The sequence below is a fragment of the Aspergillus novofumigatus genome, assembly GCF_002847465.1.
Source record: "Aspergillus novofumigatus IBT 16806 chromosome Unknown P174scaffold_6, whole genome shotgun sequence".
Classification (NCBI taxonomy): Eukaryota; Fungi; Ascomycota; class Eurotiomycetes; order Eurotiales; family Aspergillaceae; genus Aspergillus; species Aspergillus novofumigatus.
The window spans coordinates 794,781-820,920 of NW_020194279.1; the positions used below are offsets into that span (position 1 = coordinate 794,781).

At 52.7% G+C, this 26,140-nt stretch overlaps 7 protein-coding genes across 7 annotated transcripts; 5 read left to right on the plus strand and 2 right to left on the minus strand.

The window, feature by feature from the left end:
* Positions 1–195: 195 nt before the first annotated feature.
* P174DRAFT_514039 (uncharacterized protein) lies at positions 196–1,961 on the minus strand (the record flags this gene model as incomplete). The annotated part of the gene is made up of 2 exons (XM_024832047.1): positions 196–1,074; positions 1,140–1,961. 2 exons carry the CDS (start codon positions 1,959–1,961, stop codon positions 394–396), a joined length of 1,503 nt encoding a protein of 500 aa, XP_024680182.1. The 3' UTR covers positions 196–393.
* A 367-nt stretch (positions 1,962–2,328) lies between these two features.
* orlA (putative alpha,alpha-trehalose-phosphate synthase subunit Tps2) lies at positions 2,329–6,822 on the plus strand (the record flags this gene model as incomplete). Its single annotated transcript, XM_024832048.1, has 4 exons — positions 2,329–2,450; positions 3,837–4,246; positions 4,334–6,587; positions 6,653–6,822. The coding sequence occupies exons 1-4, from the start codon at positions 2,405–2,407 to the stop codon at positions 6,820–6,822; spliced, it is 2,880 nt and encodes a 959-aa protein (XP_024680183.1). The 5' UTR covers positions 2,329–2,404.
* A 1,263-nt stretch (positions 6,823–8,085) lies between these two features.
* P174DRAFT_433033 (putative MFS monocarboxylate transporter) lies at positions 8,086–9,540 on the plus strand (the record flags this gene model as incomplete). Its single annotated transcript, XM_024825788.1, has 1 exon — positions 8,086–9,540. The coding sequence occupies one exon, from the start codon at positions 8,086–8,088 to the stop codon at positions 9,538–9,540; it is 1,455 nt and encodes a 484-aa protein (XP_024680184.1).
* Positions 9,541–9,894: 354 nt separating this feature from the next.
* P174DRAFT_443555 (PDGFA associated 1 family protein) lies at positions 9,895–11,309 on the plus strand. The gene is made up of 4 exons (XM_024827862.1): positions 9,895–9,918; positions 10,041–10,154; positions 10,226–10,293; positions 10,393–11,309. The coding sequence occupies exons 2-4, from the start codon at positions 10,109–10,111 to the stop codon at positions 11,056–11,058; spliced, it is 780 nt and encodes a 259-aa protein (XP_024680185.1). The 5' UTR covers positions 9,895–9,918; positions 10,041–10,108; the 3' UTR covers positions 11,059–11,309.
* On the minus strand, positions 11,240–12,965 carry P174DRAFT_443558 (unc-50 family protein). The gene is made up of 5 exons (XM_024827863.1): positions 12,715–12,965; positions 12,502–12,605; positions 11,990–12,327; positions 11,656–11,918; positions 11,240–11,635 (listed from the first exon to the last, which is right to left on the minus strand). Exons 1-5 carry the CDS (start codon positions 12,822–12,824, stop codon positions 11,608–11,610), a joined length of 843 nt encoding a protein of 280 aa, XP_024680186.1. The 5' UTR covers positions 12,825–12,965; the 3' UTR covers positions 11,240–11,607.
* A 2,277-nt stretch (positions 12,966–15,242) lies between these two features.
* On the plus strand, positions 15,243–19,743 carry P174DRAFT_374163 (Sec7 domain protein; the record flags this gene model as incomplete). The annotated part of the gene is made up of 2 exons (XM_024822562.1): positions 15,243–17,793; positions 17,855–19,743. 2 exons carry the CDS (start codon positions 15,243–15,245, stop codon positions 19,741–19,743), a joined length of 4,440 nt encoding a protein of 1,479 aa, XP_024680187.1.
* A 936-nt stretch (positions 19,744–20,679) lies between these two features.
* P174DRAFT_374409 (putative anucleate primary sterigmata (ApsB)) lies at positions 20,680–25,658 on the plus strand (the record flags this gene model as incomplete). Its single annotated transcript, XM_024822579.1, has 2 exons — positions 20,680–22,806; positions 22,872–25,658. The coding sequence occupies 2 exons, from the start codon at positions 20,680–20,682 to the stop codon at positions 25,656–25,658; spliced, it is 4,914 nt and encodes a 1,637-aa protein (XP_024680188.1).
* Positions 25,659–26,140: the final 482 nt, after the last annotated feature.

Below are 26,140 nucleotides of genomic sequence, written 5' to 3' on the forward strand. Positions count from 1 at the left end.
CACCGGCGTGATCTTGATTGTTGAATTTATGTCATAGACTAATTTTGCCCTGGCCTGGCTTGCCTCTTCTTTGTCTATCATAGTTATTTTCGCATTCCCGTTCGAATAGAGCGGTTTGGATACATTGTATGGCTCTTCAGAGCTGCTTGACTGGAAAGCGGGCGTTCTCCTACAAGCAATTTCATCTGTTTTACTCGTGCATTTTCTGACATTTGATCATTGCGATCCTCTATTGAGTCAACTGCATCTACAGAGTGGCCAGTGCCAGGGATTCGCCCAGGTGACAAACATGTTGCCGGACTCGGTATTATCTCATCTATATAATGTATCAATATGGAAGTAAGAGACGAGACGAGAGTATTTCCAAGGTCCCAAGGCCTACACAATTCATTGCTAGGTCGCATTGAGCTTAAGCGATTTGGCGCGTAGGTTTTCAAAATCATGAAAGTTTGCTTGCAGGGCCCGAGTCAGGATACTAACGTTCGCGGCCTGTTCACTATCATCCCAGTGCTTGAGACTTGCGCCGAGACGGTCATGAGCAAGCGAGAACGCGTCCTGGAGTTCCGCCGTACGCACGCAGCTGCGGCCCAGATCGTTCATGTAATTGGTGGGGTCCTGCACGCACAGCCGGCTGGCGGCAGGCAGATTGCGTCTGGCGGCCGCCGTTCTCTTCAGACTGATGAGGGAGCGCTGGCCGCGCAGATGCGCGGGTAGATCGTCGGGCGTGTACAGGGCGCTGGCGCGTTTGACCGTACTGGCATTGAACCAACTGGGGGGATCGACGGAAACACCGGTGGTGGCCAGGTCAACATCGCTGCCGTAGGCGCGCAGAAACGCGATCAGCTGCTCGCCGAGGCAGTCGGGCCGCTGGAAACGCCCGTGGTTCATTTTGAGGAAGGCCACGAGAAGCATTACGAGGGCATCGGACTCAATGGACAACTGGGGGCGGCCATACCTGCCCCGCGCCTCGAGGATCAGGCGAGCGGTCACGTAGAGGGGTCGGGTCGAGGGATACTCGGCCTGGTAATCCATGATGTATTCGACAGAGGCCGGTAGCCCTTCGCCGCAGTGGAACTGCAGCAGACGGCCCGTGGGGCGATGGATGGCTGAGAGGACCGGGAAACGGTTGCCTATGACACGGACTTGCCCGCAAACGAGGGGGACTGCTGAAGCGCATGTCCAACTTCATGTAAGAGCTTTTTGTAGGTCTGGAGCACCTTGGGCCGTGTGGCACTCGGCTTGCGAACGTCACGGGCGGATCGGTCTGAATCCGGGACGGGTAACACGAAATCGAGACCCGAGTGGCTCAGAGCGAATCGCGTCCGCCATGAACCGGTCACCTGGGGCGGGCTGGGGACAATTCCCGCCAGCAACCTACCCATATCTGCAACCAGCCGATCTATCTCACTCTGCTCCGACGAGGTCGGTGTCATGTAGAGCTCAAGCGCGCGGATCTCCGCGTCGAGACGCGAAACGGCATCGGGTGTCTTGCAATCGGTAGTCAAGTACTTCAGCCAAGGACTTTGTTCCGGTCGGCCCTTGGTTTCATCTGCATGCCATTGCAGTTGTGGGTATTTTGCTGTCTGGGGCTGCGGGGCGGCTACTTGGCTCGACGAACGGGCCTTCCTCTGCGCTCGTCTCGCAGGCGCAAGAGACTGGAGGGACCGTGCCTCTGCACTTGACACGGAGGAAACCTTTCGAGGTGGCTGATCATGACCAGCATGATTCTCGAGTGGTAAAATCGGAGGGGGTGTTTCAGCTGGATAATCGTCGTTAATCACCTTGCGGACCAAACTGGCTCGATTGGAGGACCGATGAGCCTCAAGAGTCTTTTCAAGGCTATTTCGAAAGATAACAGGATCAATTGATTTGACGCCGGTAGCATGCAACTGTCGACGGAAAGGTGCTGTTGAGAAAAGATTTGGAGGAGAGGAGAGACGAAGAGCAGAGGCCAAGCGCATTGCTGCGCGATCAGTGGGAGATACAAGACATCGCGGGGCAGCAAACACGACGTTGAGCATGTACCCAGAAGCAGTCTGTAATTTCGGATGGTAAAGGTATAAGATGTAGACGCCCTGTGGTAATTCGAGACGACGAGATAGGATGGAATGGTTCCTGCGTGCCCTGGTCGCAATAATTTCTTTCAGGTCTCTCGGAGGAACGATAAGATCACCTGACTTGAACCGATAAGATCATGTGACATGGGTCATGTGAGGAGCAGCCCCTAGTCCCTATGATATAATATTTTCTTATTTCCCCTGGACCAATCATGCTTGGACCTCATAGCCCTTCTTTCACTGTGCCTAGAGCGGTATCTACTCCTCGGGAGGATTTCTCTTAAGGGTCTATCTACTTTGTCCTTGGAGTACTCCACGTGGAATGATCGAATCGAACGAAGAGAAGAATGAAGATCATGATCGCCATGACAGGCAGCTTAAAATTTACTACAAGTACAGAGTTCGGAAGATAATTGATCGGGACGATCATTGCATACAACGGCCTGCAGTGAATCATCATGAAATCAATGCATGCCTACCTTACCTAGCACTTACCAGCAAGTACCTAGGCAGGTACTATTCCGCACTCCGTAGACTAGATAGACATGGCTGGAACATGACGTACCGGATGGGACAATAGCGGGGAGAAATTCCAGCCATGTGCCTGTTCTTCTGGTCCTCATCGTCATATTATTATTCATCTTCAATATCCATCACAGTTGCAGTCTTGCATTGCAAATACTGAAGTCAAGAAACATGTTACTTTATGTTATTATTAGTAGTAGTTATTCAGTATCATCTTCTCTCTTATTCTTACCACTATGAGTCTCACTCATTCTGATCGGCCTGGACTAGATCCATGGACTGATTCTCTCCTGCTCTCCCCTTTTCTGTCTGCTTCTCCCTTTTTCTCCTTTTGGAGTCTTTTCTTCTCCCGAGTCCTTGTATCTATAACCCCTTTCTTAAGGAGATGATAGTGAGCAATGATACTAATAATATCCTATTCCTGATTCTTCCTGCTGATTATCCATATTTATTCCTATTCCCTCAGGACCGAACTAGTCTTGACCGATTGATTATATTACAAGTTCACCGCCCATCCTGGTGCCCCTCGTTCATACCCAAAAGTTAACCTAGTCTATAGACACGGAGTAGTCGTGGTGGTTTAGTAGTAGTTTGTCGCCATAAAACTAGTCGGGAGGTCTAGATACTTGGTATGGAGCAACCAAACCCTTCTTCTAGATAGTTCATGGCCTCCAATTTACTCATAGCTTAAATAATAAATAACAATATAATAACATATTCTTTCTACATAATCCGTTTCTCCTGTTGCTCATCTTTTCTCCTCCACTTGATCAAAACCGGGTTTTGTCAACCAAATCTTCATCATCGTCAAGTCTACCAGAAACACCCCCTCCACCACTCTTCCTCGTTTTCCCTCGATTTCTTCTTATTGATTCTTCCACTTCCATTAATTCAACTACTCTTACCTACTCTTCCTATCGCTCATGGCTTTCCTTTTCAGCTCATAGTCTCGATCAGAGTCATATTTACCTTGTCATCCGTCTTCGTTTCCTCACCGGCTTCACTTTCCGCCCACCCCCCACCATACTACTACGGAGGAATCGTTATCTATTATCCTCTTCCTTCTACGTCCCCATTTCTCTACCTTCCGAGGTTCGTACTCCAGTTGTCGTCTTGCTTTTCCAATAATCACATTCACTCGATCTGACTCTCCTCGGAAATAGTTCTGCAATCATTGATTTCCCGCGAGCCTTGAGCAATTGGAATCTGCCCCTTCCGCCATCTTCGGCCGTTTTCGTCATGGCCGCCAACCAGGACTCCCCGCCAAAGTGCCTGACGGCCAGCCAAACCCCGTCATGGTCGGTCCCGGCATGAAGTCTTTAGGCGAAGAGGCTTATACCAATGCCTCAAATGCCACTCCTAGTCTGGAGACCGACAAGAACCATCCCCTGGTCAATGACACCCCATCGTACTTCTCTCAGGTTCCTGGCACCAAACAGTCGTCGACCGTCGCCGATACCGCTTCTCCCGGCTCACCAGCTGATGCGGCCAAGAACGCAAAGTCGCCTATTGAGCTCCTCCGCCGTCTGAGCCTCGGCCGCTCCCCAATGATTCCGGACTTTGACCCGCGCGAACAATATCCCGGTTTGAACCTCACGGGGCGGATTATCAGCGCCGCTTTCTGCATCCCGTACAAGGTCGGCTACCGTCCTGGCTCTGACTGGGTATGGTGCCCCCCAATGATCTTTCCACTCCTCTTTTCCCCAACTCGGACGCAATTGGACTAACACTCAGATGAACCATTTGAACAGGATCTCAAACCGCGTCCCGGAACTTCTGCCCTTTTTGATTCCTTTGCTTATCTCGGCTCCGGAGAGACGAAATGGTCCCATACGCTCGTTGGCTGGACCGGCGAGGTGGAACCAATTCAAGACGTCTCCGTTCCTCTCCAACACATCCCAGTCAACTCTGGCGCAAGGCTACCGCCCGCGCTCAATGGCGTTGCCGTTCCACTGAACAAAGCAGCGGCCCCCGTGCCCGTAGACTCTAAGCAGCGACCACCCAGCCACCCGCTCCTCGAAGGCTTCAGAGTCAGTCAAGACGACCGAGTGCGTCTTGACGCTCAGCTGAGGTCGGGCCGTTACGGCAAGATCGCTCCGGTATGGTTGTCGGACGAGTCCGAAGAGCCCGAGGAGTCTTCGATCTTCCTGGAAGATCAAGGCAGATGGAGGCGATATGCGGAGAAGGAGCTGTACCCCCTGCTTCATTACAAGCAACACGGCCCCACGGATGGCCGGTCAGAACGGAAGTGGTGGGGAGATTACGTCCGCATGAACAGACTCTTTGCGGACCGTATCATACAGGAGTATCAGGAAGGCGACATCGTCTGGATCCACGATTATCATCTCTTCCTACTGCCTAGTCTGCTGCGGCAACGGATACCGAACATCTACATCGGATTCTTCCTGCACGCCCCGTTTCCCAGCAGCGAGTTCATGCGTTGCCTTGCCAAGCGCAAAGAAGTCCTGACTGGTGTCCTGGGTGCCAACATGATCGGCTTCCAGACATTCTCCTACTCGCGTCACTTCTCGTCCTGTTGTACGCGCGTCCTGGGCTTCGATTCGAATAACGCCGGCGTTGATGCGTACGGCGCCCATGTTGCGGTGGACGTCTTCCCAATCGGAATTGATGTCAAGACCATTCAGAAGGCGGCCTATGGTTACCCCGAGATCGAAGAGGCCGTGGTGGGACTTCGTAAACTGTACGCCGGCAAGAAGATCATTGTCGGCCGTGATCGACTGGACAGCGTTCGCGGTGTGGCCCAGAAGCTGCAGGCATTTGAACAGTTCCTGGAGAGGTATCCGGAGTGGCGTGAGAAGGTCGTCCTCATCCAAGTGACCAGCCCAACCAGCGTGGAGGAGGAGAAGGAGGACCCCGAGAACAAGATCGCCAGCCAGATCTCAAACCTGGTGTCTACCATCAACGGCCGCTTCGGCTCGATCAGCTTCTCGCCCGTCAAGTACTACCCCCAGTATCTCTCCCAGTACGAGTACTTCGCGCTCCTGCGTGTCGCCGATGTGGGTCTGATCACGACCGTCCGGGACGGCATGAACACGACGAGTCTGGAATACATCCTCTGCCAGCACAACACTCATGGTCCTCTCATTCTCTCCGAGTTCTCTGGTACGGCGGGCACGCTGTCCAGCGCCATCCACATCAACCCATGGGATACGACCGGCGTCGCTGAAGCCATCAACCGAGCCTTGACTATGTCTCCGGAGGAGAAGAAAGCGCAGCACGTCAAACTCTACAAGCACGTCACCACGAATACCATTTCGACCTGGTCAAACCAGTTCGTCACCCGCTTGCTGACCAATCTTTCCTCTTTTGACCAATCCGTGGCAACGCCGGCGCTGGACCGGGCGACGCTGTTGAAGCAGTACCGCAAAGCGCGCAAGAGGTTGTTCATGTTCGATTACGACGGTACTCTCACCCCCATTGTCAAAGACCCGCAGGCCGCCATCCCATCCGATCGGGTGTTGCGGACTCTGAAGACTCTGGCCGCGGACCCTCGCAATGCGGTCTGGATCATCAGTGGTCGGGACCAGGCGTTCCTGGATGAATGGATGGGCCACATCCCGGAATTGGGCCTGAGCGCCGAACATGGCTGCTTCATCCGGCAGCCGCGGTCGGATGACTGGGAAAACCTTGCCGAGTCGAGTGATATGGGATGGCAGAAAGAAGTGATGGAGGTGTTCCAGCACTTCACCGAGCGTACGCAAGGCTCCTTCATCGAGCGTAAACGGGTTGCCCTGACCTGGCACTACCGCCGAGCGGATCCCGAGTACGGTGCATTCCAGGCTCGGGAGTGCCGCAAGATGCTGGAGGAGACGGTAGCCAAGCGGTGGGAAGTCGAGGTGATGGCCGGTAAGGCTAATCTAGAGGTGCGGCCGACATTTGTCAACAAGGGCTTCATTGCGGCGCGGTTAGTCCAGGAATACGGAACAGAACCCGGGCAAGCTCCAGAATTCGTCCTCTGCTTGGGAGACGATTTCACCGATGAGGGTAAGTATTTATTATCGATACCGGTCGGGTGCTCGCTTCGTGGCTTGTGTTAACTGTTGTTGTAGACATGTTCCGTGCGCTCAAGAAGTCCGGCCTCCCCGCTGGGCATGTGTTCTCGGTCACCGTTGGGGCCAGTTCGAAGCAGACGGAAGCCAGCTGGCATCTCCTTGAGCCAGCTGACGTGATTGGAACGATTTCCATGCTGAACAATAGTTCTTCTGCGCAAGAATACTAGGGACGATGTGAGGCAGGGCTGGTCGTGCCATGCTTGGCCGTTTGGCTGCAAAAATCACGTTCTAACGAAATATGATTACTTTGCACTAGCGATATATAAATCTCGCCTTCTTGATCTCCGGGGAGAACGTAGAACAAGTCGAGGGTCAAGGAGTTATCGGCCGTCCGAACATGCAACAGAAGGTGTTCGAGGGAGTGTATGGAGGAGGATCCTGACATCTGCCTGCATCTTCCGCACTTTTGAGGCCGCTTCATCTTCTTTCCTCGTCTTCTTCTCTCCAGATTCATTTCCATTATTTGTTCCGCCTTGCTCTTCCTCCGACTGGTTGTGACTTTCCGCATTGGTTTCCATTGACTTGACTATAGATAGAGGGCGGAGAGACAGGTACGCCTTTGAATATAGGCTGTTAGAGGATAGAGATATGATGAAATCGAACTTTCTCCCTTGAATACCAGACCCAGAACCTTCTGTCTCTGTGGATAAGATGTCAATGAGTGCCAATTAGATCGGGAGTAATATATAAACCTAAGTCAGATAACCCAAGTCGGATCGGATGCACAGTTCCGCAGCACAGGAGATGGTAAGTAGATCTGTTCTACACGATGGTCGATGATGAGGAGACGGAAACAGTTTCACTATTTCATTAGGAAATATATGAAGCGAGTAAGGGATATCGAGTTCATAGCATACATGGAGTTCACCTCCCATGTCTATTTTTTTCGTGCCCGTTATATAAAAATGCGGACATTTCCGAACCATCGATATCCAGCCAACATCGACAGTATCCTACCCGGTTCACAAGGAATAAAAGAGCAAGTTGCAATCCATCGTCACTCGATCAAATCCAAGATGATCATTATCTTAGACTTCCCCCTCCATGATACACGAAAGATCGTCGGGGACAGCCCCTCATCTCCCGGATGCGGTTGCCGACACTATACGATGACTCGTCTTCGGTCTTCTGTGCGAACCACTGAAAGATCTGAAAGAAAAATCCAGCCATGAAGGGTTGTCAACTAAATCCTAGCTCCAGAACTCGGAAAGACCGTCACTGTGCTTACAATCAATCTGAGAACAGACAGAAAAGAAAAGTAGTCTCCAGCTGTGTTGTTTCTGCAGTTGCTTTCTCCAGTCGGATTCGGCTTCCGTTGTAGGAGAGGTGTTTTGACTTTTGAGTCATTGTGATATGGTAGGTATACTTGTCTCTAAGCATGACTCTTATCTCTTTCATTCGAATACCTGCTGACAATACATACGTAGGTGATGGCACAAGATCACACTCCTGGCGCTGTCCCGGTCAACGAAAAGGACCCTCCGAATGAACAACTCGATGATACCACAAGTGATCGCTTTGTTCCTCTGGCAGGCTTTCTCCAAGATGAGGAGTCAGGTGTGAACAATGGGGTTGATCCTCGGTCGAAGTCGCTCTCGAGAACTGTCACCAATACCAGTCATATCGGAACATTAGCTGCCCGGACCTTGTCGCTTGTGCGGACCAGAGAATCTGGAAAGGATATCGGCCCTCCTCCAGATGGAGGTCTCTTTGCTTGGACCCAGGTTCTCCTGGCTCACTTCGTCATCTTCAACACTTGGGGGTACATCAATGGATTCGGTGTTTTCCAGACATACTATACGGAGCACTTGGGCCGGCCTCCGTCCGACATCTCCTGGGTCGGCAGCATCCAGATTTTCCTGCTCTTCTTCATTGGGACACTGTCGGGTCGTGCGACAGATGCCGGCTTCTTCAAAGTCACTTTGGCCACGGGAGCGCTGCTGGAAGTCTTTTGCATCTTCATGACCTCGCTGTGCACCGAGTACTGGCAGCTGTTCCTCGCTCAGGGAGTCGGTCAGGGCATCGGTTGCGGCCTCATGTTCTGCCCGACCGTAGCCCTGATGGCCACCTATTTTACCACGAAACGGGCCCTTGCCATCGGGATCGTGGCCTGTGGATCGGCGACGGGAGGGTTGGTTTTCCCAGCGGTCGTCGTGCGCCTGCTGCCACAGGTCGGATACGCCTGGACGATGCGGGTTCTGGGCTTCATCACCCTGGCCACGCTCATCCCCCCTGTGGTTTTCCTAAAACAACGGTTGCCGCCCCGGAAGAGCGGCCCACTGGTGGAATGGGGCGCCTTCAAGGAGCTGCCGTACCTGTTTTTCGCCATAGGGATGTTCCTCAACTTCTGGGGGCTCTACGTCGGCTTCTTCTACATCGGCAGCTTTGGCCGCAACATCATTGGGGTTTCCGAGACCACCTCGGTGTATATCCTGCTGGTGATGAACGGCATCGGCATCCTGGGTCGGGTGATCCCCAATACCATGGCTGACTGGTACACCGGTCCGTTGAACATGCTAATTCCCTTCAGCCTGGTCACCGGGTTGGTATCCTTCTGCTGGGCCGGGGTGGACGAGATTCACGGGTTATACGCATGGAGCGCCTTCTATGGTCTGGCGGCCGCGGGCATCCAGTCGCTATTCCCAGCCACCCTGACCTCCCTGACCACCGACTTGAAGAAAGCCGGAGTGAGAATGGGCATGGTGCTCAGCGTGGTCGCGGTCGCAGCGCTAATCGGGTCTCCGATCGCAGGAGCCCTGGTCCAGAGGGCCGGTGGACATTATCTCTACGCTCAGATGTTCATGGGCAGTGCGATTCTAGCCGGTACACTGACTTTGATCGCTGCAAGGGTAGCGAAACTGGGATTCACATGGCATCGGATGTAGAACTCAGTCAGGGAGCTTGCTGTTGATGGATCTTGGGAGGAAGAATATAATGATGAAGCAGGCCCATATCACGCCGGGCGTGATCTTGTGAAATAATTATTATTTAATTGACCATCTTGATGGTGATTGTAGCTAAATAACATGGGAGTTATCCAATGTTGTGATGGGTCATTCTCCCTCATTGGCGGTGGACCTGTCTCTCCTCTGCTTCTTCCCCCGCCTGGGAAATCCTCTGCGTGACTCAAACATTCAACCTGCACGCCGCCATTGTTTTTGGTCTGTGGAGTCTATCTGCCAAGGGATTCTCTGCTACCACTCTAGCCTCTTCCTTCAGTCATTTAGGGAGTGGTATCTACCGTATTCCTTTCTCAAGAAGATGTGAGCGTCTCATCTCCAATTTGTGTCCCTCTCCCGCTCTGCCCCTCCATACAACCATCTCTTGTCTACAGCAGCTTCAAGACAGCGTGGTTTTTGCTAATCGGCAGTGTTAATTCATTCAGCTCTTTACAGTATTTGTACTCCTGAAGTTTTACGCAATTTTACGCTACTTCCTGCATCTTTACTTAACATGGCACCCCGCGGTCGCGGAAAGTTCTCCAAACCCAGCAGAGGAGGTAGGGACGCATCCAAACGTTACTTTCGAACCGGGAGAACAGACAAGGAGATATTGATTCGCGACACGCAGGGGGCAAACATTTCAGTCGCGATGTTCAACCGGTAGACAAGGACGGAAACCCCGTTGGTCTATGGCGGGTACGTTGCCTCTTAAATTCCCTCACAGGAACCGAACCCAGCGTTATCTACCGGAAATGAGACTCTGACCTTTCACCCCTTCGCTGCTTTGCCGTACAGGAACCAGGCGATGACATCCCCTCATCAGGCGAAGAAGGTGAATCAGAAGAAGCCTCCGGTTCCGAGGAGGAGTCCTCGGACGAGGACGACGCACAAGCCGGGCCCAGCACCGTCGCCGGAGCATCAGCAGGACCAGCAGCAGCAATGACTCGCGAGGAGCGACGCGCCGCAGCCAAGGCGAAGAAGCTAGCCGCGATCGCGCGACGGAACAACGTCGCCGCGCAACCGGGTGACCTGCCTCCCTCGGACTCGGAGGAAGATGAGAGCGACGACGGCGACGACGAGGACCTCCCCGCCAACCCGAACCACACCGCCAAGTCCCGTTCACAACTTGACAAGGATCCCGCGGCAGCTCCGGAGAAGGCCGCGGCCGCGGGTGGCGACCTGTCACAGCTCTCTCGGCGGGAACGCGAGGCCATCGAGGCGCAGCAGGCCCGGGAGCGGTACATGAAACTGCACGCCGAGGGCAAGACAGAGGAGGCGCGGGCGGACCTGGCCCGTCTGGCCCTCATCCGGGAGCAGCGCGAGGCCGAGCGGCTGCGCAAGCAGGCCGAGAAGGAAGAGAAAGAAGCGCTGCTGCGGGAGAAGGCGGCGGCGCGCGAGCGGGAGATGAAGCGCCGCGAGGAGACCAAGGGGAAGAAGAAGGGAGGCTCGAAGAAGACTTAATGAGCTGTGTCAATGGAACTGTGGAGGGGGTCTCCCACTTGCGACCCCACCGCTGGAATGACGCGATGAATCTGGCTATCTGGTTTGGACAATATCGGCAATATATCTCTCTGGTTGATTTTGAAGTACATACTCGCTCTAGACGTTTTGAACAGATATGATCGTTACAGGGATGACTGCATGCTTGGCATCTCCTCTGCATTTAAACACTTCCAAGGATATTGTAACACGGAGCCAAATATAGAGAACTTAGTGGGTGATCACCCCAAACGAACTCGCCATAAGCAGGTCAAAGATCTATTTACAACGCAAGACGCACCCCCAAGCCGAAACCATTACAACATGCCACGTTATGCAGATTTTGCACCCGAATCACGAAAAGACAAAACAAACCAATTGACACCCATGTACACCAACGCCCTATTTTCTGAGCTCGATGGGAGCAGAGGGAGGAAAAAGTGGGATATATATATGAACAGTGCATGTATCAGTCAACGCATGAACGCTATCTTAGCACGACGGTGTCAATTTCGAGCACGGTCAAGGACATCAGACACCCCAAAACAACCACTCCACGCTCCGTCCGTGCATGACGACCCCCAGCCCGCAATAAGACTCACGAGCCAGAGGATGGACAAGACCAGGATCGGGAGGAGGAGGAGCTCGGTGTTGTGTAGGAACGGGAGGGCATTGTACCCCAGAAAGGTAATGTAGGTGTAGTAGATCAGCGCGGAGAGATAGAGCGTATTTCCCAGGAAAGTAGCGAGGAAGTCGCTCGGACTGCGGGTGAGTAAGGGCAGAAGAAGGAATTGAATGACATAGAGGTGGAGATATAGAGGGAAGAAGGCCCGGTTCGACACCTGCACACCCCAAAGTCAGCCTCAGCCTTTTTTCAATAGACCAATCCAGGAGGTCGGAACGGAAAACTTACATCGAAACAGTATCCAAACTCCAGTTGATCCTTCTCCCCAGGCTGCACGAACAAGCCTTGTGCCGCGCCGCGCCTCCGTCCGCGAGACCCTCTGAATCCGGACAGGGATGCAGCCGCACCGTCAGGGCCAAACAGTCGTGGGATCGCAAAGTAGGCTATTGTTGATACCACCAGCGAGGAACCGATGAAGTGGACAAAAATAAAGAGCAGCGACAGGCGGACGATCGAGCCAAAGGCCGGCGCATAAGCCAGGCCCCATGCGAGCGCAGTGAGCAGGAGAAAGAAGGAGAGCAAATACGTAAAGGAGGGGTCCGGACGGTGCCAGGTGTTTTTGGTTTCTGTACCGATAAGTAAAAAGAGGGTTAGCTGCGTTGATCTTATGATCTCGCGGACGGTCTGGTCCGAAGGATTTCGAACAAGGGGAAGCGCGTTCAACGTACGTTTCTACCAATTAACCATGATATTTAGCAAGCAATTACAGGCTGAATACAACATGGACAGAGAAGCAACACTTACATGATAGTAAATTGATTTGAACACCTTCTTAGGAGCTAGCAATAGTGATGTCATCTCCCAGATTGCCATTTCAAAGTCCATCTGCGGGAACTTGAATAGCCTGCTCCGTAAAAGGTACGGTCAGCCGCGCTCACACTGAGAGGGACAAGTGACTATCCGGGATTATGCAGTCGGGGACATCCTTATGATAGCCGAGTCCACAGGCCTACCTCTTGAAGAAACGCGGCATCCGTATACTGGATCCGCGACTCGTTGGGGTTGTGCCGCCAAAGCTGGCAGGGCTGGCATGTTGACGAGGAACAGAGATGGTTGGGTTCATCTTGTAGAGACTTTGAAAACAGATTCCCCAATTTCCCAGAAATTCTGAGAAGGGGAACAACGTGTGTAGTCCACTGAGGAAAAGAGTGGATAGCTCGGTAGTGATCCCGCCGTACAACTACCTGTTGCTGATGTTGTGTTGGTGGAGATGAGTGTCGGCGTTACTCCCGTTGTCGGCCGTTATGTCATCTGTTGATGCCGTTACTAAGCATTATTTGGAGTACTATGGAGTACTCCATACACTCTCTACAGTAACATACAAAAGTCGACATCCGGGATTTTGACATTCCACGCTCTCTTAACGCTGTTTAAACGTTGGGTATGCTTAAGAAATTTCTTATAATTGATGACTTTTGGCACCGGGGCTCCGGATGACTCTTAAGGTTTCGACATAGCACTTCCAGATCGCCCATCAGCCTAGAATATAGCATGGGTCGAGATTAAGATGTGTGCTTGAGAGCAGAAATGGTTCCTGATAGCAACGCGGAGGAACTGAAAGACTTGAACCAACAACCTAGTGCTCTTCACAAGACTTAATTGTGATTGCTCTGGCCTTCATGCTAGATGTCCTCATAAAAGCAGCAGATCATTTTTGATTGCGGGAAAGAAAGGGTCGATGAGTGACAGGTCTCAACTGATTTCGGCAGGTCTCTAGATCTCAGTGGACTATCAAGGCATCGATTTTGTCGATGCGTCTACGTCTCCACGATACACATGGGTTTTCGGCATGGATCGAAGAAGAAGCTGATTCTGCGTACAGATTAGCGAAGGCCATTCATGATTCATGGAAGATTCAAGGTTTTGACACGTCACAAGCGGATGTATGCCTGCCTGACAGACACCAGCGATTTCAGCAATTCATTCGGCTGCATGGACGACTCGTAGAGACACAGTGAGAGTCAGTCCAGAGTCGGGCAGTCGAGATGGACCAGACGGGATCTATCGATTGGATTCTATGACCATGTGCCCTGTGGAGAGTATGTAGCCTTAAAATATCCCATTCTTCCTTATTTGTCGTGTCGTTCGTTAAACACCGTAAATTCCGTACAATTCTCTACTCCTCCGTATGAGCAGCTTGACTATGATGATACATTGGCAACTCTACTTGAAACTAATAACTTTACAGGGCAGTACTCCGAGTAGTAAAGCAGTTCCTCGCTTACAGCGATACTTTCTCTAAGACCGAGCCAGTCAAAGCGTCCGTTCTAGTGATCCATCTCCATTAGTACAGAGTAGCTAGATAATCCTTGGGGTACTCTTGTCTCTCCCGTGAGTCCCGTCCCCACCAGCCCACATGGATGAATAGTTCAACGATGGGCCGATGGACCAGCCTAGGTAAGACAGTGACCTTGTATACCTCTCTAATAAAGAGGTAGTTACAGGAGAATGATAATTAGAGAATGATATTTAGATCTATTGCTACCTATGTATGCACTACGCGAGTCATTCTAGACGTATTCGTCATGTATTTATTTGAAAACAAGTAGAGGAATCATGACATGCAGATTCTCAGACACTCGACGCCAGACCATATCTAGACTGCCAGAGTGTTAATCCTCTTAACTTTCGTTATTCCTCAGACTAGTGATTCTTAGTGGCAAGCCTCTGGCAGCCAACAACACAACTCATAGCCTTATCCCATTCTAGTTTGTAGTGAGCAAGTGGATAATCTCATGTTCTGCCCCTGAAAAGTTATGGACTTGGTCGACATGCGACATTGAGAGGTCCATGTCTTTCTTGTCTGACGGTCGCATTGACAATTACTAGCGAATATTGAACAACTCAATCCTCATCGCCTCATAATCCGAAAACACATTTAATATCCATCGCTTTCCGTGTTTCATCCTTTCCTTGGTGGTTCCGGTTCCTGGTCCCTTGCCTGAGGCTTCCACGGTCCGCTCTCCAGTCTCCATCCGTTCCCCTCCCCGATCATCATCTTATTTAGACTAGCACACTTTCATAATCTTTATGGGGTTTGTTCTTTTTCTTCTCTGACTGCCCTATTACCGCCAGGCTCCTCACAACGTCGCCGACTGCTTGCAATCTGTCGTCCCAAGGACTTCCTCTCGTTCAATTGACCTTCGCTTTGTCCGATTCCCCCTACCGCGCGGAATCAAGGCCATCTTTGCTTCCGCTTCCGCAATGACCGCCCGGTGACGCTCACACGCACACCTACTTTTGTCTCCTTCCGAAGAAGACTGGTTTGAATTTGAAGAGGAACATATGTATATGGCCAACTCGCCGACAGCCAGCCATTGTGATTGAGAAGCCCCGATCAGAGCTCGTCCACGTTGCGTCCTCGTACTGGACGACGTAGCGGGTGGCAGCTTTTTCTACACAGTGTGCCCAGGCGTTGCCGGGTCGCTGGTTCATTTAGATCTCATCCCGCTACATACGAGTCCTGACCAAGTGCTTAACCATGAATCGTCCAACCCGGTCGAGCAGCCTCAGAAAGGATGCACACACGAATCGCTCGCCCCCTCGAACACCGCCTTCTCAAGCGTCCAACTGCAAGCCTTTCAAGCGAGGCCTCCATCCCCGTCCCTCGTTGCGCGAAACCTTCCTAGACGATACGAATCCAGCCGACAATGCGAACAACAGCTATAACGATTCAAGTGAAGAGCGAGATCCCCATGATCTTTCCCTGTCTCCAAAACATGCCGCGCGCACGTCCATTGTCGACAATATGTTGCTTTCTCTAGATCAGTTCACAGGCAATTCGATTCTCGATGATTACCGACTCTTCAACTCCGTCTTTGAATCCGAATTGTACGATCGGAGCTCGCAGGAGTCCGCGGGACCAAAGCGGTATCGCGGCCATACATTCTCCTCCTCCCTTTCATCAGAAGCAGACTTTGGCTACGACGACGGCTCGACTCGCTATGGAGCCCAGCCGGCCTCTGCCGCCAGAGGCCGCCGGAGCAATAGTAGCTCCCAGTATCACTCCAGCCTGGGACGATTCGGGAGTACCCGCAGCCGAGAAGGGACCAATTCACGAGGTCAACTCTATGACTATCGAACTGTCACTGGGGCCGATCAAACGACTCGCGGGACGAGGAAAAGCAGCAAAGCAAGCTCATCTTCCAATCTCGATTTCGGTCCAGCTCTCATCAGAGGGAGAGCGGACTCGTCGGGTGAGCGACGTTCGGCCAGCTTCGATTACGGTACGAGGCCGCCTTTCATTTCCACCGATTTTGATCCCACGTTCTACGACAGTACAGACGCCGCTCCAACACCGAGCGTGCCGGCTGGGCCCCGGAAGTTACACTCCTCAGCTCAAAATGATTATGCCGGTGTCTTGAACAGTCAGTCTTCGCGGACACCGGTAGCCTCCCGGCGGAATAGCATCAAATCGTCCCGAACCAACCATGCCAAGAAAACTCGGCCAGAGAACATCGGTACCAGCTCCATCATGCGAGGTGCAGACAGCGAGCTTGCCAATCTGGCCGATGACGGGCTGGATCCGCCACCAGCAATATCAGCATCGCTCGACCCGCCCGCTCCAAGTCCGACGATTTCGTTCAATAAACCTGCTATACTGGCCTCGCCAGACATAACACCTGCCAAGGAGCGCCAGGGATTTTTCCGGCGCGTGTTCGGATCATCGAGAAATACCGCTTCAGGACCGTCGGAAAGCATCCAATCTGACAGCACATTGCCCCAAGAGAATGACGCCAAGGAGATAAATGCGGCTGGCGGAAGTCTTAGGAGCCGCAGACAGCCGTTAAGAAACAATGTGTCTGGCGCAAATGCACTCCGCGAAGGTCAACCACATGTGGTGAACAAGAAGTCTTCTTTTTTCCGTCGGCGAAAGAAGTCGATATCTATGACCGACAGCCTACCACCTCCCATCATTCTTCCTCAGGAACTAGGCCCCAAGGCTGTGGAGATTTTGAAACCGGAACCCAGCCCTGTCAGTAGTCTCAGAAAGGTAATGAATCCGTACCTTGCTGATGGCATTGGCGCCGCATGTGATAAGTCCAATAGTGGCCCGATTCGGGCTGCAGGTGCAGATCCTGCAGAAAATATGAATACAGGCCTTACCTCAGCAAGGAACGAGAAAGAAAGTGTTTCTACAGCTCCCGCCAAGGGCGCTCAGACATCAAAATATAGCCTGTATCCGCCTCCAACCGCAGGCAGTGGCCACGATACTTCATTCCTGATGAACAGCAGCGGAGATGAAGAGTCCACAACCAGGACCACTGAAATGGATTCAACCTCCTCTGTTGATCGAAAGCAGGAGAAAAGGGCGGTTGAGGATGGCCTCAATTCTTCCGAGGGCGACAAGGTCGGTCAGATGACTGACGGCACCTCCCATATCATGATCCCAGCGACGACGAAATCCGCTCCGGCTCTGTCCCCGGTAGTCGAGAGTATATCTCCGGCAGGTGTGTCGCCTCCGGAAGATTCAGAGTACCTAACCACGGAAACCGCCACCGTCAACTCGGGTGTGAGAACTGCAGGACATCGCCAGAGATCCAACTCCCGCGGAGACCAGCGGCCGCAGCCCAGCAAGCTATCCATCCCCGTTGCGAAGGGGGATGCTTCGTCTCAAGTCTCGCCTGCAGACTCGGAAGAATTCTTTACAGCCGCCAACACCCCTGCGGTGCCGTCGGAGGATCCTAAAACTCCACAGATCATCGAGGACATTGCTGAATGCTCTGATGACGACTTGTCAGGCGGCCCCTCGAGCTCTGATCGAGATCAAGCAAGGCGACTGTTCGATAGTCAAGACCAAGTGGTAGGCAATGAGCCGGCTGCTGCCTGGCTTGGCGATCCTGGTCGTGCTTCTATCAGAGCGGCATACATGGACCTCTTTGACTGGTCAAACATGAACATTCTTGCAGCACTACGAAGCCTTTGTACTCGCCTAGTGCTCAAGGGCGAGACGCAACAGGTAGATCGAGTGCTGGATGCTTTCTCGACTAGGTGGTGCCAGTGTAACCCACGACATGGCTTCAAAGCTGCCGGTGCGTTCACTTTCCCTTCACCTCCCATCACAGAATATATCACAGATCTAACCTAGTCTAGACGTTGTCCACACTATCTGCTATTCTTTACTGCTCTTGAACACAGATCTTCACCTGGCCGACATTGAGCAGAAGATGACGAAGAACCAGTTCGTTCGGAACACAATGCCGACGATTCGTCGGGTTGCTGTTGAAGCAGCTCCGGACGGATTCGAGACCTTTCGACCTGCTAATCGATCGAGACTGTCAACGCAAGAATCGGCTTCGTCACCCGCCCCGTCGCAGCAGAACCCGTCGAACAATCCTGAGGCGTCCAATGCAGATACAGACCGGCCGAGTCACCCTCCCCACAAGCTTGTTAATCGGTTGTCTCGAACCGATCTCTCGATCAAATTGTCGGGCGATCCTGAAAGCGACGTCGGTCCGTTGGTTAATGCGCCATTCAATGGATCAATGAGGCTATGGGAGCAGCAGGTGGAGACTGTGCTGAGAGACTTCTACTCCTCGATTCAGAAGCAAAAGCTCCCACTCCATGGCGCCGCAACTGACAAGGACGGCCCGCAACCCCAGTCAAATAATCTACTCGGCCCTGGCGCCAACCATCATGGTCTGCGGAGAAGTCCAAGCACAATCAGCAAGAGCGGCTCTGACATCTTCCCTCGCGGTCGCTCGGCTGATTCTCGCTATGGAACAGCGCGATGGTCTTCCAAACCGCGCTCGCGGGCCAGATTGTATCCTCCATCCACGATGGGATCCAGCCGAACCAGCTTGGATGACCAGTCGTCTCTCTGGAGTCCGTCTGCCTCTAGTACGTGGAGTAAATACTCTCTCGGTAAATTGACTTCTGCGTCTGTCGATTCTTTCGGCTCGGATTATCCGCGCGGGGATTATCAACAGTCGATTGGTTTCGCGAACGCACTCAGCCAAGCGATCATCCGAGAGGATTCTGCGCACTCCATTACGAGTGTGGAAGAGGAAGGCACAGCTCATCTTTTGGAGGACGAGACTCTACAACTGGCCGGGGCCCCGTGGGCCAAGGAAGGTAGCCTCAAACACAAGCAACACTTGAATTCGGTCGATAAGAGGGCCAAGGATCGTAATTGGAATGAATGCTTCGCTGTGATTCAGCAAGGCTGGATGCGTCTGTTCTCGTTCAGCAACACGGCGAAGACATTGCGCCAGAAACCCAAACAGCGTCCCCATGGAGGGGTTGTGGTGGGAGGTGGAAACTGGACGGAAAATGCCCAGGAGATTTGGAAATTTCTCCTGCGGCACACAATTGCCAGTGCACTCCCGCCCCCAGGCTATTCCAAGTCACGTCCACACGTCTGGGCATTGAGTTTGCCGACTGGCGCCGTTCACCTGTTTCAGGCGGGCACACCCGAGATTGTCCGGGAATTCGTCTCATCCGCCAACTACTGGAGCGCGAGGTTGTCCAAGGAGCCTCTAGTCGGAGGAATCAGTAATATTGAGTACGGATGGAGCGATGCCGTGATCAACAGCGCTCTGGTGCACGTCGACAACAACAGAACGCCACCTTCATCCGGGCCTCGAGCTAGCATTCAGAGCTCCATCCGCAGCTCTATCGACCAGCAGGGCGTCCGACCTAAGCTGCCGGCGGACCGGGTACATATCAGTGATTGGGCGCCCCCTCAGCAGAGTATGGCGGCCTCAGCACTGCCCGAAGCCGAGCAGCTGAAGGCTTTACAAACGTACGTCAAGAACGTGGAGGATGACTTGTCGCGTCACAACGAGCTTCGACCCGCCATGATACTTGCGTTCTCCCCTCGCCATCCCAACGCAGCCAAGGCGATGGCCAATTGGGAACGCAAATCCTCTTATTTGCTACGGGAGATTGTGAAGTTCCGGACGTATATTGATTCGCTCCAAGCCGCAATAGATGCCAAAAACAAGATCTATGCAACTCGCGAAGAAGACGTCCCTTCGTGAGCAGGAAATTCGTCCCTCAGACGTTAGAGACGTTTAGAACCCTTCATGTCAGCGCCCTATAGGGCCTTCTGTCGGTCTTCGCCCACACCTACCTTTGCCTGGAATCGGGCATCATGTTCTGCAGATATGCCTCCATGCCACGACACTTGTCTTCATTTCTTTATTTTTTCGTTCTCTGCGAGAATGATGAGCCCAATGTTATGGATATCACGATAGTCTTTGCTTGATGGTCTTTCCCTCTTTTGCCTTTCCTTAAGGGTCGGTATGAGTTGTATTCTTAATGTAAAATATCTAGATTTTTTAATCTACAAACTACTTCCGAAGCTCTATGAATTTGAATTGAACTGTCAATAAGAAGAACAAGTAAGAATATAACGGGCCTTTCAAAGTAAATAGCGCGACATTGTCTGACTGGTCACAATGCCACTGGCAGTAAACAACCACCACCAATTTACCACGTCAGGAGGGAAAAGGGAACAATCATACACATCATTCTGCTCCCGCAATCCCTTGCTTCTTAACAACCTCATTCTCATCGTTTTCACCCATTGCTGCCGTCTATAAGTATCAGAGCCATTGCATGTATTCAACGCAGCTGTCAAGAGCATGATTTTGTGCGGAATAGAGAAGTAACAATCTATTGTTTTGTTGACGCTGTCGAAGAATTCATCCCGCCGACGAGGTAAGTTAAGCAAAGCCCGACGCCATAAGTTGGCCATGAGGATTGACTTCATGAATCGTGATATCTATCCCTCTGTCTAGCTTCGATCGAATCAAACTGATTTCTTCAGGTGAATGTGGAGCAAGGAAAAGACTGGGTGTCGCTGTGTGCCCAGACGCCGGATCCAAGCCGCCAACGTCAGTCTAAAACCGACTAGACTAGTTGGACTAAATCATAATAATAATAATAATAATAACAGTAATACGACGGTCACCATGTCGACCAATTCCGACCTTTCGCCGCCGTCCTCTCCATCTCCGATCTTCCAAATCACACACTGCGCGCAATCAAATCTCCTCCCGTCGTGCGGCTCGATCCCTGGCGCGTTTGATACAGACGACGACGAAGTATTCGCGTCGGTGGAGGAATTCTGTAACCCTTTTGATTTGATGGTGCAGGACACCACACGGGGAGATCCGCCCCTCGGCGGCAGTACAACAATGGACGAAGCTCACGATACAGACAGCGATATTTACCATACGCAAGATGAGACCACGCTCGATTTAGGCCGAGACGACGATCCCACCTCCACGATCGATCCTTCGGACCACGACGATTCGAATATATCCCACCTCCCTCCCTTACCCGATCACGACGATAGTAGTTTGTTCCTTTCCAGCGAGGACGGAGACCATGAGCGCGCTGAGAACCAGACTTTCTTGGAAGAGAAAGAAATGCGGAGGAAATTGATGGACATGGAGTCGAGTTTCTTACCTGAACCTTCGACAATCGAGGTCGCTCCTTCGGACCAGGCCGCGGGTATCGGCGACACTCTCTTGATCCAGGATCACAGAGAAAATGCGCATGAGCCGGCCGCATCGGAGACCAACCAGTCCTTCATGACGGCGGACAATACGAGCCACGATTTGGTATCCACTGGCGAGGAGGTGCCGGTTCCGCAAACTCCAAGTTTGGGTCCTCAGGACGATTCTACCATGGGCCTGGATGCTACGCCCACTACCGTGTCGCAACAACATGGAGAAGATACAACCACGTTGGAGGCAATATCTTCATCGCCTGCAGCGGAAGCCGCGGCGCGATCGTCCACCAGGGTACAATCTACCTTCTCGGAGGGTTCGCAGTCAACCAACAGGGTTGGCCAAGAAGACGCTGACCACTCTACGACATTAGATCTGAATCGCTCCATGCAGGCGGCTAATCTAAGTACCCAGACAAGTTTTCGGAGCTCATCGTTGGAACGGCCGAGACTTTTTCAGAACGAGAGTGCTCAGGATGCAGAAGCAGCCTCCCGCACAAGCAGTCGAAGGAGCAGCAGGCCGAAATACTTGAACAGTCGCCAGGCATCTCATCGCCTCTCATATTCATCTGTCGCCAGTAACAACACCGAGACTACCAATAGCGATGCGACGCTGGGCGCGGACTACGCCCTTCAGTCCGGTGGCGCGGTCCCAGGCAACTCTCATCCTGCTCAAGGTGACCCTCGCGACAACCTAACGAGATCTATTAGCTTAGGTAGCATGGCTTCCGGCATTTCTAGCCTGAGTGAGGAGAATGTCATGGAGAGGAGAAATCCCTCTGCAGTTGCCGAGGGCGGCCTGCAGACCCTGACTGAGGAAGAAGGCACATCGCAGTCGCGGCCCGGCTCATCTCAGCAGCAGTCGCAGCCGCAGTCGCACCAAGAACACCAATCGCCCACATTAGGGGATGATCAAGGGCCGATGACACCAAAGGCAAAACCTCGAGACAACATCTTTCCAACAGACACCGCCATTGCAGAACGCGTCAAGGAAGTCCAGGTACCAAGTGCATTTGTCAGGCAGTTCCGGGAAGACTTTGCTGGTCGACCATCGTCCCCTGAGAAGCGTGCTGGCCTTCCAACTCCGGGTTTCGCGAGGAGTGGTCGAACCATGACGCTCAAAGAGCAAAGCAGCACGATTGACCGCCTATCGAAGGAGAACTTTGATCTGAAGATGCGCATCCACTTCCTCAACGAAGCACTGAACAGGCGTTCGGAGGAAGGAATCAAGGGGATGATCTCTGAGAACGTCGAGCTGAAGTCGGACAAACTCAAGTTGCAGAAAGACAATCAGAATTTGAAGAGAAAGATCCGCGACTTGGAAAAGCAGCTCAAGGACCAACAATCGGACAAAGAGTCCATGGCCAATCACGATCCCGAGGGCTCCGACGAGGATTCCCGGGATGCCGCACAGGACGAAGAGATCCTGTATCTGCGGGAGAGACAGGAGGCTTACGAACTTGAAATCGAGAGACTTCGGTCCGAGAGTATTGTTCGGGAAAGCGAAAAGAGGAGACTTGCGGAGATGGTCAAAGCATTAAGCGACAGGCCGATCGGTTCGGAGGCTGGGGCAAGGGAAGAAAGGGTAATAGGCTCCATTGTCCTGTGGCGTACATGCCGATGCTTGGTACTGACATAACGATGCTGCAGGATATGTGGAAGGATATGCTTGATGCAGAAACTGCCGCGCGGGAACAGGCCGAGGAGGAAAACAAGCGGATCAAGGATGAAGTACAGGCCCTCCGGAACGAACTGAACTACGTGATGGCCCTTCCGAGAGCGGGGCAGCGAGACCGCGTGGGATCCATGATGTCGTATACGACAGCCTCCGACAGAGATTTAACCCGCATACCGACCCTTGCTAGTTCGTCCAGCGATACGCTCGTGGAAGAGCTACGACTCCTCAGGCAGGAGAATGCAGAACTCAGGAGAGAAGTTAGCGCACAGACGTCCATGCTCACATCTCGTAACAAGGAGAAAGAGCGGCTGTACCAAGAGATCGAGGAGCTGAAACTTGGTCAGCGTCGTGACGGTGTTCGATCTGTCGCCGGGGATAGCATCTTTGATCGCTCTGCTTCTCGGGCGCAGGCCAGATCCTCTTCGCGGGCCAGCGACGGGACAGGGCCATCTCGAAGCGATGATGCAGAACGCGAAGACCTGGAACTGCGGATTGGCCAACTGCGCGACCAAGTATCCGCACTGAAACTTGAGAACCAGACTATCAGGGCCGAGTTAGAAGAACGCATCGCAGAATACGATGCCCTCGACAAACAATATCAGGCCGACGTAGACGGGGCTGATGAGATGTTCAACGCGTTACACCAAGAACGTGACGAAGCTGAACGAAAAATGAACGACTGCATCGTCAACATGCAGATTATGGACGCCCAGTATACAGAAGATATAGAAAACCTCGAGGAGGATGTCAGACGAAAGACAGAGGAATGTGAACGTCTGGAAGAGGAGCTCCGGAATCAGGACGAGAACCTCCGGGCATTGCAAGCTGAGATGCGCTCCGCCAGTGAAGGTATCATACGGCTCGAGGAAGACGCGCAAACCAACCTGCAGCGATATGAAACAGTTCAAAGAGAGCTCCAGGACTGTACCCGAGAGATGGAGGCATTGGAGAAGAGTTTGTATGAAGCGAATACCAAGGTGCAGCGACTTACTGTCCAAATCGAATCGAGCCAAAACGAGATTGCGTTCCTGCGCGAAGAGCAAGACGGTGATAAGATTAGGATTGGAGACCTGGAGTCTGAACTCAAGACATGCCAGATGAGCCTGCAGAGCGAAAGGGGCAAGGTAAAGGAGTTGGAATCTCGTCTGGCCGAGGAACGACTTCAACGCGAAGTCGTAGGAACCAAGGAGAAACAGGAGGTTCAGCGCATCATCAACGAACTGAACCGGGAGGCTTCTTCAGCCAGGGAGGAGGCCCGCAGGTTGAAGAAGAGCCTGTCTGCGCAAGAAATCGAGACGGCCACCTGGAGAGAGCGACTCATGGACTTGGAGAATAACCTGAGGGAGACGCTGGGCGATCTCACTGGCAGCCGTTCCAGCCTGATTTCCAACATCACGAAGTTACAAAAAGAACTTGAGTCGACAGCCTTGGAGCTTGAGAGCGTCCGGTCAAAGCTCGACGAAAAAGAGACTCTCTTGCGAAACCGCGATGCTCTTCTTGAGAGTCACGGACTCGAGTCTCGCAAGCTGGCTGAGCTCCTCGAACGTGAACGACAGGCCCGTCGGGCGGACAAGCAGTCGTTTGAACAGGCCCTCAAATCTCACCACCAGGCATCTCGTACCATCACTCAGAACAATTCACGCATTACGGAGTTGGAAAATGCCCGAAGCCAGGACCGCAAGCGATTTACAGTGATGGAGCAGCAGTTCAAAGAGCAACTCAACGAGCGAAACTCCATGCTACTGACAATGTGGAAGCGGCTGTCCGCAATGTGTGGGCCGGACTGGGCGCATTCGAACAGTCTCATCAATGGAAATCTACCCAGCCAAGAGGTGATTGGCAATATACTATTCTGGCCAGGATTCAGCCGCAACCTCTTGCTCGCGGTCAAGACACTGGAGAATGTGATAGCGGGATTTAAGAGCCGCATCAAGGGCGTCGAGCGCGATCTGACCAAGCAGTATCAGAATCTTGAGCATACCTTGGGACAGCGCATCAAAAAGCTCGACCGCTTGGAGGAGTCGGTGATGAATTTGCGGGCTCAGCAGCATAGCAGGGGCCAGTCCGGCATGTCGCCCGAGATCGCCAAGCTACGCGGAGAAAACCGGTTGTTAAAGGCGGAGCTGAATCTGCTTCAGTCTCATTCGCGCAGTCGCGGGCCAACGTCCGCAGCAGCTGTTGCCGCTGGTATGGGACAAGGCATCCCACGCTCGCCCAGTCGAACACTGAGCACGGAGTCCGGGACAGACGCAGAGTCGGCCTTGACCCGCCACCGTTCCGTGATCGAAAAGTCAGCGACGCCGCACCTTTCCAAGAATCCGCACCGGAGTTCGACAACAGGCATCCCCCAGCCATCGTCGAACGCGCCAGCCGACGACGCGGGTGCCATGGTCCCCAGTTCACGCACACGGCATGCATCGGGTGACCCGGTAAGCAATGAGAGATGGATCCATCGTCTGAGGGAACTGGAGAAGCGATTGAAGGCGGAGCGGGAGGCGCGTTTGCTTGATCGCAGCGGAGCGCGCAAGCGGCTCGAGGAACGGGATGCGGAGAACCAACGGCTCCGTGCTCAGCTGGAGAGACAGCGCATGCGACGAGGCCTGTCGGCAGAGACCTCGACCGAGGGCGATTACAATCACGGGCGAGTCCGCAAATCAGAGCATTCCGATCCGAGCAACGACGGTGACTATGGGCGTCACAGGGATGAGGAGCTGAGCTCGAGCGAAGGAGAGGGGATATGTGTGGACATTGAAGTTTAAGCTCGGACTCACATTTGCCCCCTGGCATTCTGCATTGCGATCCATTCATCCGTCGTCACTTTCCTGTAGTATCTTCCTTCGCATATGATATGTTGTGCATCTCTAGCGGCTTTTTGTCATTTTCTGCGCTCAAGGATGTCATCCGGTTGAACATTATGTCATGTCATGCTTTTATACTGGACTTGATGTACTATATACCCCTTGGTTTTTGTTGATTCCTGGGATTGATGAATCCGGGCTGTGCATGGTTGAGGAGTAATTAATTGTTCGCAAATTCGATGACAGTTGATGAGGTCGATATCGGATGCCGGCTCGTCTTCTACTGTTGTGGTCTTGTAGCATAGACTGTAGACGGACACCTCGAAAAGGCGCGACAACATCGTATGTCTCGCGACACAATAAGTCCACGCAAGCCGCGAACATTACAAGTTGGGTCTTAGTCTACTCCGCCCCATTACGGAGAATATGCTCACAATGTCATC

Coding starts and splice junctions, on each gene's coding strand:
- P174DRAFT_443558 (XM_024827863.1), bottom strand. CDS start 12,824: ATGAACCCAACCATCTCTGTTCCTCGTCAACATGCCAGCCCTGCCAGC. Junction 12,328..12,501: donor ATCAATTTACTATCATGTAA/GTGTTGCTTCTC, acceptor TTATCGGTACAG/AAACCAAAAACACCTGGCAC. Junction 11,919..11,989: donor AGTTTGGATACTGTTTCGAT/GTAAGTTTTCCG, acceptor TGGGGTGTGCAG/GTGTCGAACCGGGCCTTCTT.
- P174DRAFT_443555 (XM_024827862.1), top strand. CDS start 10,109: ATGGCACCCCGCGGTCGCGGAAAGTTCTCCAAACCCAGCAGAGGAG. Junction 10,155..10,225: donor CTCCAAACCCAGCAGAGGAG/GTAGGGACGCAT, acceptor CGCGACACGCAG/GGGGCAAACATTTCAGTCGC. Junction 10,294..10,392: donor ACCCCGTTGGTCTATGGCGG/GTACGTTGCCTC, acceptor TTTGCCGTACAG/GAACCAGGCGATGACATCCC.